At 38.1% G+C, this 15,737-nt stretch overlaps 1 protein-coding gene across 3 annotated transcripts in view; it reads left to right on the plus strand.

Annotated features, from left to right (window-relative positions):
- The window catches only part of LOC127431847 (V-type proton ATPase 116 kDa subunit a 1), a 45,589-nt gene that overhangs the window by 17,375 nt on the left and 12,477 nt on the right, over positions 1-15,737 (plus strand). For 2 of the 3 annotated variants that reach the window (XM_051682451.1, XM_051682452.1), the window contains exons 15-20: positions 1,415-1,533; positions 2,056-2,272; positions 3,595-3,702; positions 5,483-5,677; positions 10,877-10,894; positions 14,909-15,026. In XM_051682451.1, the coding sequence (XP_051538411.1) occupies positions 1,415-1,533; positions 2,056-2,272; positions 3,595-3,702; positions 5,483-5,677; positions 10,877-10,894; positions 14,909-15,026 (775 nt within the window). The remainder of the gene's footprint in view (positions 1-1,414; positions 1,534-2,055; positions 2,273-3,594; positions 3,703-5,482; positions 5,678-10,876; positions 10,895-14,908; positions 15,027-15,737) is intronic. The other variant, XM_051682453.1, reaches the window with a different exon arrangement.

The following is a 15,737-nucleotide window of genomic DNA, read 5'->3' on the forward strand; positions in this document are numbered from 1 at the left end:
GCAGCTGTATTCACAACGTTTATGATTTTTAATATACACTATATTGCCAAAAGTATTCGCTCATCTGCCTTTAGACGCATATGAACTTAAGTGACATCCCATTGTTAATCCATAGGGTTTAATATGACGTCGGCCCACCTTTTGCAGCTATAACAGCTTCAACTCTTCTGGGAAGGCTTTCCACAAGGTTTAGGAGTGTGTTTATGGGAATTTTTGACCATTCTTCCAGAAGCGCATTTGTGAGGTCAGACACTGTTGTTGGACGAGAAGGCCTGGCTCGCAGTCTTCACTCTAATTCATCCCAAAGGTGCTCTATCGGGTTGAGGTCAGGACTCTGTGCAGGCCAGTCAAGTTCTTCCATACCAAACACGCTCATCCATGTCATTATGGACCTTGCTTTTTGCACTGGTGCGCAGTCATGTTGGAACAGGAAGGGGCCATCTCCAAACTGTTCCCACAAAGTTGGGAACATGGAATTGTCCAAAATCTCTTGGTATGCTGAAGCATTCAGAGTTCCTTTCACTGGAACTAAGGGGCCAAGCCCAGCTCCTGAAAAACAACCCCACACCATAATCCCCCTTCCACCAAACTTCACAGTTGGCACAATGCAGTCAGACAAGTACTGTTCTCCTGACAACCGCCAAACCCAGACTCGTCCATCAGATTGCCAGATGGAGAAGCGTGATTAGTCACTCCAGAGAACGCATCTCCACTGCTTTAGAGTCCAGTGGCGGCGTGCTTTACACCACTGCATCCGACGCTTTGCATTGCACTTGGTGATGTATGGCTTGGATGCAGCTGCTCGGCCATGGAAACCCATTCCATGAAGCTCTCTACGCACTGTTCTTGAGCTAATCTGAAGGCCACATGAACTTTGGAGGTCTGTAGCGATTGACTCTGCAGAAAGTTGGCGACCTCTGCACACTATGCGCCTCAGCACCTGCTGACCCCGCTCTGTCATTTTACGTGGCCTACCACTTCGTGGCTGAGTTGCTGTCATTCCCAATCGCTTCCACTTTGTTATAATACCACTGACAGTTGACTGTGGAATATTTAGTAGCGAGGAAATTTCACGACTGGACTTGTTGCACAGGTGGCATCCTATCACAGTACCACGCTGGAATTCACTGAGCTCCTGAGAGCGGCCCATTCTTTCACAAATGTTTGTAGAAGCAGTCTGCATGCCTAGGTGCTTCATTTTATACACCTGTGGCCATGGAAGTGATTGGAACACCTGAATTCAATTATTTGGATGGGTGAGCGAATACTTTTGGCAATATAGTGTATATATGAATCCATTCCATTGTTTATCTAGGATAGATTACATAGCTATCTTTAAAATTCAAGTGTAAAATGATCATATTTCATGTCTGAACTACATCGGTATTGGTTTAATGCTGTTCTCCTCTGTTAGATCTGGAATATTGCGACAAACAAGCTGACGTTCCTCAACTCCTTCAAGATGAAGATGTCAGTAATCTTGGGTGTCATTCACATGCTGTTTGGAGTCACACTCTCCCTCTTCAATCATCTGTAAGTGAGTGTGAAGCAGCTAGTGTAGGAACCAGACTATCATCTGACAAACTGTAATGGCTGTAAATGTGTAACTGTGTTATCAGTAAAGAAAGATCTTGCGCCTTAGTTGAAAATATATGATGTGGTTGCAAATGCTTAAATCTTGCAACAGTGAAAAGATGCAACTCACTTTCATTCTTCCACAAAAAAGGGGATTGTAAGCCGAGATGTTCAATATACTCTTCTTTTATTTTTTTCACAAGTGCAAATCCGTGCAAATAAACTGCTCCATGCAATATATAAAAAGGACAACAGATGATTTGGTCCCACCGGACCTTCTTCAGTGTTTGCCTTACAACCTTCACTTGATACTCTTATATACTAACAATCCAACACACGTGTGATCAATTAGTCTAACACAAAACATTAATGGTCATATGATCTATGTGTCATGTGTCGGCAAAGCCACCGCCATCTGAAAGACCAGAAAAAAAGCTGTGCTCATCTGCTGCTCTAACTGTAGTTCCCTGTGTCTCACAGGTACTTTAAGAAACCTCTGAACATCTTCCTTGGTTTCATCCCAGAGATTGTGTTCATGGCCAGTCTGTTTGGTTATCTGATCCTGCTCATCTTTTATAAGTGGACAGCATATGATGCAGTGACCTCTAAAGATGCTCCCAGTCTGCTGATAGCCTTCATCAATATGTGTATGTTCAACTACAATGACCCTACCAACAAACCCCTGTACAGAGGACAGGTAATACACACACATACAAAGCACAGCAAAACAAAACCAAAAAATAGTTCCAACTCTAACTTACATTTTTGTTTAGTGGGAAAATCATATTCAAATAAATTTCCATAAGTACAACTCCAAATACATTAACACATACGTAGAAATAAATGCACAAACCAAAAAACAGGGAGATGAAAATGTTGTTTATATAATTATTATTATTACAAATAATACAATTTTTTTTTTTTGAGCTGTGACCATTAATTTGTCATATTTTTATTTGTTTATTTTTTATTTTTGTATGCAGCCAATATTATTTTTAATCAATAATTATTAACTGTTAATATTGTATTTCATTATATTAAAGTTCCAACACCAAATATTTTTTTTTTTACATGACCAAGACCCATTCAGGGTCGAAACATGGTCATTAAAAATGAAATTTAACATTTCAGAATGCCAGCTTGTCTCTCTTTTTGTACTTCATATATAATTTTGTGACTGTCCACCTGCATTAATTAAATGTGCAGATACTATTATTAGTTCAAACACGGCTCATTCAATTGGAATTCAGAGATGGAACTATTTGTTTTATAATAGAGTGCAACAGTCTGATTCCAGAAGTAGAAATCTAATTTATTTTTACTTAGGGGTATTGATTTTAACAATAACTTACTGTATATACCTCTAAAGACAGACCTACCATGAGCTCCAATTGATGTTATATGCTTCTATTGAAGCAATAAGTCTGCATTATATCAATATTTGTAAAATTCGTTTTTAACACCAGCATATCTTGGTGGCGAAAGATCCACCAATCGGAGAATCACAGCCAACATAGCGCACCAAAACAGCCTTGCAGCAACCGTCCACTACCATGACAAAGTGTGAATGACGCAATGGAGTCTCTTTACACTCTTAAACTACTAATACTGTATATACAAAGAATATGTTTGTATATATGTGAATATTTAGCAACAAACTTAAAATGTATTGTTTTTTCTACTTATAATCTACAACTTTAAATCAATAGTTTCATATTTTTCAGTTGTTTTTAATTCACTTACGTCATTCTCAATGCTTCATGGGATTGTAGTTCATTCCCTCATTATAGATGTTAAGTACACAGTCTTGTACTTTTGACTTTTCATCTGATTTTCAAATACATTTTATGAAATCCCTATGGAAAAAAAATGAATGGGAAAAATACTTCGGACACTGTTGCGCTCTATTGCTGACATACATACAATTGTATGAATGTGACTGCACATTATTTAAATTATATATATATATATATATATATATATATATATATATATATATACATCTATCTCTGTGTGTAGATGTGGATTCAGTCTCTGTTGGTGTTGATAGCTCTAGCGTGTGTACCATGTATGCTGGTGGTGAAGACAATGGTCCTGCGCCGCCAGTACCTGTGGAAGAAACACCTGGTATGTCTATGAACCCCAATCAAAATATTCCAAACCTGTCTCTTTCATCTGATGTCATTTCCTATTTGTGAGTCAACATTAAACCAGGTGACATGATATTGAAGTTTAATTTAAATGGAATGTTGAAAAGATTGCTTGTTTTATTGCCCATGACAAATATGAAAATATTAGACCATATGGAAAACAAACAGTCCTCTGGTATTGAGAGTCATGTTGTTTCCTCAGATGTTTTTAACAGCATGCCATGGGACAAAGCCAAGTAGAACACATTTATCTTTGTTGCTTTTATGTATTCATAGATATGTATTTCATTAAGCAGGATTGTGCATGCCCAGATTTTTCATCTGATTAGGAAGAATGACCTATGATTTTGAAGGAGAAGCTAGCTTTAGTGTGGCCCAATGGGGCACCTACCATGCTGGAAGTATTTGGAAGAGGTGAAAGATTGTAAGGAATAGATTACTTCCATTCACAGATGCTTTACAGAGAGTGATGTAGTGTTCAACCGAAATGTGTCTTTCAATGGCCAATGCTGATAACTAGAGAGCAGGGTGGCTATTAGGTTTGCGAATTTTCCAAAAAATGTCTAGTCGAGTACTCTAACCCACACAAAATGAGTAATCGATTAATTGTAAATTAAATGTAAGTTAAAAATAACAAGTATGACCCGTTCATGTAATTTATATTTTTTTAACGCACATTCACATTACACACATACTGGTCTAGTAAGCTTCCGAATTTCTCGTACCGCTTCGCAGTTTCTTTCCACCATAAAGCAGATCCTTGTCTGCTGGTTTGCATGACTCAAACAAGAACCGAATATCAATAGAGTAGAATTCAATAAGAATCAAAATATTACAAGTATTGGTAGTGCTACATTAGCCCTGTCAGAGCATGTACTGTATTTGATGAAGGACACACTTTTCGCCCGTTAAAACAGTACGTTCTTTAGGTATGCATACGAGTAGTATGAATAGATTCTGGACATATTTAAGCTGGGGACGTGGGTATATGACGTAATAACAACAGCTGCACCATTTAAGCACAAGTGACAGCTTTCTTAGTATATATATACTAAGATAAATACTGTGGGTTTGGACATAGTACTCCATTGGCATACTGTTTTTTTTTTTTTTTTGATACTATATAGTATGGAAGTATGGATATTTGGACGCAGAAAGGCTTTGCTTTCAAAAGCACAGATGCCATAATATCTTCTTCTCTCATCCAACACCTCGACGACACATCCATAGCGCTCCCCAGTGGACTCAATTGTAACTGCGAGAGAGTGGTTGGAGAGACTTTCAGAGGGAAAGTACAGTATTCAGCATTGCTCACGGCAGGCAAATGCGTGAAGAAAAGTCTATTTGTGATATTTGAGTAGTGTTTTTAATAGTCCACGAGCTGGTACAGTACGAGTACTCAATTAGTTGAGTACTTGATTAAACGAGTGCTCGATTAGTCGATTACTAGTGCACATAATTTATTGGTAGCAGAAAGCATGATCAAATTTGTTATAAATAGTCAAAGCTTTATTGAAAAAGCATTCAAAACTTGTTCAAAATACAGTTATAACAAGTAAAAACAAGTTGCAGGGCTCCTTATGACCTACTGTTTAGTGAAGTGTTGTTATAGATACACCCAGCTACTTTGAAATTGGTGGATAAAGCTCAATCATGTGTGTTTGGTAGGTGCCCCGAGAAGCACAACACACACACACAGCACACACTCAAGCAGCCCATGGCGTGCTGATAGCCACACAGACCTTGTTTGTATTTAGTCCCAGATGAGGGCAGCAAGACCTGCAGAGAATCTAGAAACTTTAGAGCAGACAGGCACCAGCTCACCCACCGGACTCACCCAACAGGGCACACAGAAGTTCGGTGGTGTCCGGATTGGAAACGGGCCAACAGAAGACGAGGCAGAGATCATTGACCACGATCAGCTCTCGCAGCACTCAGAAGATGGAGATGAGGTGGGTGGAGCCTGTCATGTCAGCTGATTATATTACAATAAATGGCAACATCCCTTTATTTATCACAATAAATAGCAGGATTTCAGGTTGGTTTGGCACCCCTCATTGTGTGGCGCCCCTATGCAATGCATATGCTGCATACCCCATTTTTGCACCACTGATTACAGCAAAATTGTTGCATGATATTGGTTTTGGTACCTTAGCATTTAAACCAATATCAGTACATGAACACAGTATCGCCCCTGTTTTGTCTAACAATACCAGTATCATTGCATATCCCTAATTAAATGTCCAGTTTTTCTCATTAATATTTATAACAAACTGCCATTGCTAAAATAATCTTCTTTTTTCTCCCCAATTTGCCTCCACGTCTGAGACCGTCAATCCATGCATCTTATCACGTGGCTTATTGAGTGCATTACCGCAGAGACGTAGCGCGTGTGGAGGCTTCACGCTATTCTCCACGGCATCCACGCACAACTCACCATGCGCCCCACCAAGAGCGAGAAGCACATTATAGCGACCACGAGGAGGTTACCCCATTTGACTCTACCCTCCCTAGCAGCCGGGCCAATTTGGTTGCTTAGGAGACCTGGCTGGAGTCACTCAGCACGCCCTGGATTCGAACTCGCGACTCCAGGGGTGGTAGTCAGCGTCTTTACTCGCTGAGCTACCCAGGCCCCATTGCTAAAATAATCTTGCCTTAATAGGTGCTATAGTTTGATGACAGAAAAGCTTTCAGATCACTATATTGTTTGAAAGAAACTGTAACTTTTAAACTACCAGCTTTTGAGCCAGTGAAGCTGACAAGTTAGAGGCAGAAGAGAGGGTGGATTAAATGCAAGGGAGATAATAGATTTGTCATTCCGCAGTGATTTGAGAAATGTAAACAGAGGAGTAACTTCTCTCTGAGACTCTGAGAGTCCTCTGACTCACCTACTCCAAACATATCCACCACTGGAATGTGCAAAATATTTTCAGCCTCTCTCTTAACATTTGACATTGCCCTCAACAGTGTGTTCCACTGTGCAGTTAAAAGAGAAAAATAATGATAATACACTTAGGCTACGTCCACATAAATCAGGATACATTTTTTAATCACTCTCCGTCCACACTGGCGTTTTCAAGAGTTTTCCAAAAGTTGCTGGCCCACACTAAAACGTATGAAAATTGTTAAATCGCCTTACTGTGCTTACGAAAAATTGCCATTCCATGTACGGTCTGAAACACAATTGTCCTTGTGTTCCGTCGCCAGACAGCAATTCCAAATAAACTTCCTGTCGCCTTTGAAGAAATGCAATTTGAAGGTTGTACAAACTAACATTTATCTTTAACAATGCTATCAAAGAGAATAGCAGGCACAACAATGGTGTTACAACATGGGCCACCATCTTGATTGTTTTGGGTTGAATGGATCACATGACTGCATCACATGACAACAAATATGTCATCATTTTCAGATATCTCAGTTATCCCAGTCTACACTACAACGTGAAGACGACATTATCAAATGTATCCACTTGGCCTACGTCCACATTAATCCGGATACATTTGAAAGCTGCATTTTCGTTTTCAAAACGCTCTCCGTTCACACTGCCGTTTTCAAGTGTTTTCCAAAAGTTGCTCGTCCACACTGAAACGTATACTGCGCATGCAAAACAATTGCTGTTCCATGTATGGTTCGAAGCGCAATTGTCCTTGTGTTCCATTGCCGGACAGCAATTCCGAGTAAACTTTCCTTCGCCTTTGAAGGAATTTAATGTGAAGGTTGTGCAAAGTAACATTTATCTTTAACAACTATATCAAAGTCAATAGCAGGTACAACAACTTCGCTACAGCATGGGCCGCCATCTTGGTTGTTTTGGGTTGAATGGATCACATGACTGCATCACGTGACAACAAATACGTCATCATTTTCAGACCACACTACAAGTGTGGGATTTTCAAATGTATCCATTTGTGTGAGCATTTTCGAAAAGCTCAGTTTTCGCTGTCAAAAAAGCCATCTCAGTGTGGACGGAAGGCCAAAACGTAGTGAAAAAGATGTGTTTTCAAACGAAAACGTATTAAGCCCCATACAAACATGCAGTGACTTTATCGCCTGATGTCACTAGTCTCTGTACTGCCCGTTCCTACTGCTGTCGCTCTAATGTTATTGGAGGACTTTACTTCTGGCCATATCTTTTGAAAATATGATCACAGATGAGATATATTGCCAGTAAAACTAAGATAGCACTCTAATGTGACAAGGAATTAGATTTTGTTGCTAAAAATGAACATTCTTCAGTGGAGATTGTTGTTATATAAACTACAGCAGTGATCAGTGCGTTAAATCATTAACCCGATGATGAACAATCTGTCAATGTATGAAATCTACAAATCAAACTCACTCAGACTGCCAACAATTTCTAAAACGTCCTTCTATTTTGACAAGGAATCAGTTTTCTTGTCCCTAAAATCTAACATTCTGCTGTGGAGGGTGTTTTAATATGAAGTGCATCATATCATTAACTAGATGAACAGTCTATCAATGTATGAATTTATCTCACTCAGACTGCAGACAGTTTCTTTACCATGCATAATTTTATTTTATTATGCATTATATCCATGTAAACTTTTTTTTATAATTTTTTTTTAAAAACGTCCCTTTTTCAGGACACTGTATTTTAAAGATAATTTTGTAAAAATCCAAATAACTTTACAATTCTTTATTGTAAAGGGTTTAAACAATGTTTATGCTTGTTCAATAAACCATAAACAATTAATGAACATGCACCTGTGGAACGGTCATTAAGACACTAACAGCTTACAGACGGTAGGCAATTAAGTTCACAGTTATAAAAACTTAGGACACTAAAGAGACCTTTCTACTGACTCTGAAAAACACCAAAAGAAAGATGCCCAGGGTCCCTGCTCATCTGCATGAACATGCCTTAGGCATTGTGCATGGGGGCATGAGGACTGCAGATGTGGCCAGGGCAATAAATTGCAATGTATGTACTGTGAGACACCTAAGATAGCGCTACAGGGAGACAGGAAGGACAGCTGATCATCCTCGCAGTGGCAGACCACATGTAACAACACCTGCACAGGATCGGTACTTCCGAATATCTGCGGGACAGGTACAGGATGGCAACAACAAGTGCCCGAGTTACACCAGGAATGCACAATCCCTCCATCAGTGCTCAGACTGTCGCAATAGGCTGAGAGAGGCTGGACTGAGGGCTTGTAGGCCTGTTGTAAGGCAGGTCCTTACCAGACATCACCAGCAACAACGTCGCCTATGGGCACAAACCCACCTTCACTGGACCAGACAGGACTGGCAAAAAGTGCTCTTCACTGATGAGTCACGGTTTTGTCTCACCAGGGGTGATGGTCGGACTCGCATTTATCGTTGAAGGAATGAGTGTTACACCGAGGCCTGTACTCTGGAGCGGGATCGATTTGGAGGTGGAGGGTCCGTCATGGTCTGGGGAAGTGTGTCACAGCATCATCGTACCGAGCTTGTTGTAATTGCAGGCAATCTCAATGCTGTGTGTTACAGGGAAGACATCCTCCTCCCTCATGTGGTACCCTTCCTGCAGCTCATTCTTGTCATGACCCTCCAGCATGACAATGCCACCTGCAAGACAGGAATGTCAGTGTACTGCTATGATCAGTGAAGAGCCCGGATCTCAATCCCACTGAGCACGTCTGGGACCTGTTGGATCGGAGGGTGAGGGCTAGGGCCATTCCCCCCAGAAATGTCCGGGAACTTGCAAGTGCCTTGGTGGAAGAGTGGGGTAACATCTCACAGCAAGAACTGGCAAATCTGGTGCAGTCCATGAGGAGGAGATGCACTGCAGTACTTAATGCAGCTGGTGGTCACACCAGATACTGACTGTTACTTTTGATTTTGACCCCCCCTTTATTCAGGCACATTATTCCATTTCTGTTAGTCACATGTCTGTGAAACTTGTTCAGTTTATGTCTTAGTTGTTGAATCTTTTTATGTTCATACAAATATTTACACATGTTAATTTTGCTGAAAATAAAAGCAGTTGAACGTGAGAGGACGTTTCTTTTTTTGCTGAGTTTATATGATTTCAGACAAATCATATAGAACAGTGTAAATGCTCACAGAAACTTTAACTTCTCCTCTGTGTTGCCTGCACTCGACTAGGAGACGGATGACGTGAGCTCCACTGACATGTCTTCTCTCTTATTGGTTGTCACTGCCAAAAGCTATACAAAACCTGTAAAGAACAAGTGTGAGCCCATTTCACATCTAAATCAAAAGAAAAACAAATTTCTTTTTTTTTTTAAATTAAGCCTATTATTAGATCCATGAAATTTAAATTGTATTTATACAACATTGTAGTATTTTTATACTGCATTTATTTAAGGATGACTTGAAAATATATGAAATACATGTCACAAAAAATCTTAATTGACGTCTTTTTTATGTGTAGTATTTAGCCTAGATAATTATACTGTATATTTAATTTGTAAAGTAATTATACATCATGGTAAGATTTTTATTCTGCCATTATTTAAGGATGATTAAAATGGCTTTCATTGTTCATGATGAGATGGTATTGCGCAGATACTCGTCTACATACTGTAGATGGAAAAATGCATCGTGAGTTCAGAGACACGTGGACAGCATACAGCATGCAGATATCAATATATTTTACAATAGCAGTCCATTAAAAAAGAAAGAGTGTTGAAGAGAGTGCTATGCGCATCGTATCCACTTGGGGTGTTATTTACGCCAATAACAATTCAATTTGATTAGGATTCTTTGCTAAATGATACAATGAATCATAGAATCTCAGATTTTGTGAAAATTCAATTAGATTATTTCGATGCATTTCATGATTATTGTCAAAAAATTGGTGAGGACAATCAGTTTGCATTATCAGTTTAGATTTGGCTGATTTTTACGACTGAAAATAGGTTTGGATAAGAAATAAACATAAAATACCTTGGGCGTTATTACAGAAGTAATTCATGATAGTTTCGAATTAAATTCTATAATCAATGCATTGAACAGGTAATGCATTTTTACACAGCTAGGAAACATTGTATTTGCTTACCTGTAACCTTTGACTTGTCTTATGCTTATGTTTTGTACAGTTCATTTTACAGTTATATAATTAGAAAGATGTATACTTTTCTCTCTGCTAATATCTAAAACTTTGCTCTCTGCTTTTCAAGCATTCAGAGGAAGAACCGGTAAGAGCTTTGTGTGTATTATGTTATTTTTGCATGCAGATACAACCTCTAATGAGCTATTTCAACCTTTATAGACTATTATACTTTGATAAATATACTGTAAACCCTAACAAGAATTTGTTTCTCTAAGTAATGATCTCTCTCAAAACTTGTCAAATCAATCAGTGAACTTTACCATTTCAAACTCAGATTTGAGATTACAACATTGTTTCCACTTACTGGTAATAGCTTCAATCAGAAATGATTATGTTGTAGCATATTAATGGGAAGTTATGGCCTTAGTGAGCTATTGAAAATACATATTCTTCCCAAAACTTAACAGGAAATTGGAAATGGTAACCACCATAATGATGACCGCAAGCAAAACTGCCATCTTTACAACAAACAACATCAACAACTCTAAATAGAGAATTGATTCCCACATGATTGTTAGAATTATGTAATATCTTATCTTTGATATTGTGTTATTGAGTCAACACATTTTTCTACACACTTTTAGTCACCCGTTAGCCTTGGCCGTCTTGTTTCTATGACATCCTAACAATACACCTCTGCTGTAAAACAATGAGAGCATTACGTCAAATTTCCATGATGGGGATAAAGTCATACAACACTCTGAACAAAAGAACTGGAAAAGGGAAACCAGACCTTGCCAAGCCAAACCTTATAACACTGACACTGGGAAAACCATTCCTGTGGTTTCCTTCTTGATAAACACATCTGTACATAGTCAAGCATGTATAAGCATGCACACATATAATATTTATACATCACACTTTTGCATACTTAAAAACCCACTCTACATGTATAAACTTATAAATAAACCTTTGTAAAGCTCTTCATGCAACTTGTCAGTATATATACAGTGGGGTCCAATAGATTGTTTTTTTTTTTTTTTTTTACCTGTAAATCAAAAAATATTTTCTCACAAACGTAAAGCAAATATGTGACATGGATAACATGGAGCTGGAGTCCACATCAGCTTGAATGCATTATGTCATTTAAGCAAAAGGGGGATGTACCAAATGCACAGAAATTCTTACATTTATGTCAATTTTTTAATTCCACTTTTTACTTACATTGTTATGCTGATAATATGTGATGATATATAATATTTTTAATGAAAAATGCAAGTAGTTTCACTAGTGGTCCCTTTTGGACCCCATTGTATACTACTCATTTCTGACAGAAAATAGAAAAAAAAAAAAAAGAAAAGAAAAAAGCAAGGTCAGGGTGTGATTGCGCTGGTAAGTTTAAAGACAGGAAAGTGTCATCACAAGCACCAGAGCTCTATTGTTCTCAGCACTAATGACTCCATAGCTTACACAATATAAAAATATTATGATGGAAAGTCAAGTGGAGAATTGCAGAGGTAATGCTTTCTGGAAGAGTGTTGTAGTTTTTTACCGATCATTTAAAGGACAGGATACATTTGATTACAGATGAATGCAACTTGTTAATAAAGGATCCTACAGACAGTGTTCAGAATATCAAACAAACAAACAAAATAAAGGCTTTTTTAAAGGTGAATTCGTTTTTTCGATATTAAAATACTTACTCCTGTCTAGCAGGGTTGGGCAAAATTCAGAATTGGCTCCTTTTCATTTCATGAGTTGAAATTTGAATTGGCCACGCCCCACAGGAAGTTGAATTGAAATTTGAAATGCTGTTATAGGAAGTGGAATTTACTGAATAGCAATTCAAAGAAATTCAACACAGTCACACAAGACAATTTCATTAGTCCAACACAAGACACATTTTGTGACATAAATAGACACATTGTTATATTTAATATATCTTTTTTTATTATTATTAATAAGAGTATTTCTCTAAATTAGCTTAAATTAACACAGCCATCAAAGCTTTTAATATTGCCATGCAGCACCAGAAATGGTCCACCACATTGTTTTCAGATAACTTCATAAAAATAAGTAGATTCAGTTTTGAATCTATTGATTGTGTACAGTATATTGAATGCAATTATGTAAACTAGAGCATTCTGGGAAATTAAGAATTCTTCCACCATGATCCGTAAAATTAAAATGTATGAAACATAGTGAAATAAATGTAAAAAAAGTTTTTATAGGAGGCATTTCAAACAATGTTTACTGTATAATATTTTAATATATTTGTATTATTAATTCTGTAAACAGTAAAGTTTTCATAGAACTTAAAGAAATTAAGGTAAATTTGCTTAAGTTCATTTCAAAGTTTTAGAAATTATGAAATTAAAGCTGAAGTATGTAATATCTGTGACATTAGCGCCACCGAACGGAATTCCAAAAATAAATCCAAATACACCCCTCGTCTTCTGTTGTTCAAACCATCAGATAGTTGCGCCCCCAACACATGCCATTGGTTTAGTAACATGGTTGGGGCAGTCTACTCGGGTCTCTCAAAACAAACACAATTTTTTTTTACAGTGACAGTGATTAAAGTTTTCGAGAAAATGAAAAACTAGGCATGGCTTACTTATACTTGTCTCTGCATATTAAGCTAGGATCAAAGAAAATATTTGAACACTGAAAAGTTACATATGGTACTTCAGCTTTAATTTTTATTTTGAATTAATTGAATTCAACTTAATTTTAAGGAAATTAACTTAAAATATCAAGCTGCCTTGACTTAAAAAAGCAAATGTATTATTAAAAACACAAGTTAAAAACGGTTATGAATTTGTTTGAATTTCATTCCATTGTAATTCTGTTTCCTTAAATTCAAATTCGAATTGCAGTTCAGCATCTGTTTGCTACCTCAATTCAAATTCATTTCAAATTCAAGAATTGAATTGGCATGCTTAATTTAATTCTGAATGGTGCACAACCCTGCTGGCCAGTTTATTGTGCAGAGACAACTTTAAGTAAGCCCATAGATTTTACACTGTGACACTCAAAACATTGCTCTGTTTATTTGAGCATCTCAACCATGGGTGCAATTCCCAAAAGCATTGTTAGACAACTATAGTCACAAGTCCCATCTTTAACATCATTGTTCAATGATTTGGTGTTTCCTAAATCCATAGTTCCAACGAACATTTGAAAACAGCATTGCAAAGTGGTTGTAACAACAGCACTTTACCTGTGGTTAGAAGCAAAGTTTCTTGTTTGTTTATGGTGTTGACATCATTTGACTTCACTGAGGCTTCTGTGTCTTTCATTCCATTTATATCTTTCATTATGTAAGACTTAAGACCCTGTTTATATGCACTTAAAAAAAAAACAGCTTATTCTGGGGTTTTTGCAGAAAGCTACATTCTGAAACGTCATGCAAGCATGGCTGTTTTCCATGAACCAATTATTCACCCAATAGTTCACCCAAAAGATTATAGTTCTATTATCATTTACTCACACTTATGTCGTCTGAAACTCATTTAACTTAACCCCTTTTAAGAGTTTAAGAGAAGGGATTTAACACGCCTAGGTTTCTGTTGGAGAACCCGGATTAGGTGGACATGTAAATGCATCTTTATAGGTTTTTGAAGAGTGCTTATACTTGTTATACGGTGCTCAAATGCTCCGGGGGAACCCTGCAGAATGAAGTAAGAGGGGAAACTTACCGAGCCGCATGTACTGTATATGGGGGTAAAGAGAACCCTGATTACACAGTGCATACAAACGGAGACACCGCTTTAGTGTCTTACACAGCTTTCATGCAATAAACAGCTTTTCTGGTGTCCATGTAAACAAGCTAATATAATTTTACATTTATTCATTCTCAGCAGAAATTATTCGAACGAAGAATGTGCAACATAGCTACTACAGTTTTGGGGAACAGTCATGACTAGCTAGATAATTTCTCCAATGATGCATCATACTGTGGTGGTTAAGCAGTGAGTTAAAAAAAACAATTTGTGCGAGTTTAGGGCAGGTGTTTGGAAAATCTTGACGGTGACGCTTTTGCCTTAGAACACTTCACCTTTAAGTTTGGCCTTTTTCTATCCTTCAGTCAAAGATCATTTTTGATGTTATTGATAATTACTCTTTTAACCCATGTTCTTTAATTCACTGTCTCTAGTTTAACTTTGGAGATGTGGCCGTTCATCAGGCCATTCACACTATAGAGTACTGCCTGGGCTGTATCTCCAACACAGCCTCGTATCTGCGGCTCTGGGCACTTAGTTTGGCTCATGCTCGTGAGTACACACACACCCTCACACACACCGATGATCCAAAACATTATGACCACTCACAGGTGAAGCAAATAACGTTGATCATCTCCTAACAAGGCCACATGTCAAGGTCTGGGTAGATTAGATGGTAAGCGAACAATCAATTTCTCATAGTAAATGTGTTGAATGCAGGAGAAATGGGCAGGAGTAAAGACTTGAGTGACTTTGACAAGGGTCGAATTGTTATGGCCAGACAACTGGGTGTCACAGTCTGTCTCCCTCATTCTTCTTCAAGGACTCTTATTTTGAAGTCCCCCCCCCACCCCGGACTCTATTTCCCAGGATTCACTGCCCTAATCACTCCTATCAGTTCATCATCATCTGCACCTGCCTTCTATTCCCTCGTTTGTTTCTCAGTGTATAAATACCCTCTAGTTTTGTTAAGTCTTTTTCACTCCTTGAAGTGTTATGTTGTGAAGTGTCATGTTTGTGTATTGTTAGCCTGTTAGCCTTATAGTTTGTTTTCCACTCCAGTGATTGTTCCACTCCAATGTTTATAATTAAAAGTTTAAATGGAATCTACTCCTGCATCTCCTCTGTTCCTCTTCCTCTCCAAGACATCAACGTTACACTGGGTCAGAGCATCTCTGAAATGGCAACGCTTGTGGGGTACTCCCGGTCAGCAGTGGTGAGTACCTACCGACAATAGTTCAAGGAGGGACAAACCACAAACCA

Source organism: Myxocyprinus asiaticus, chromosome 41 (assembly GCF_019703515.2).
Source record: "Myxocyprinus asiaticus isolate MX2 ecotype Aquarium Trade chromosome 41, UBuf_Myxa_2, whole genome shotgun sequence".
NCBI classification, from domain to species: Eukaryota; Metazoa; Chordata; class Actinopteri; order Cypriniformes; family Catostomidae; genus Myxocyprinus; species Myxocyprinus asiaticus.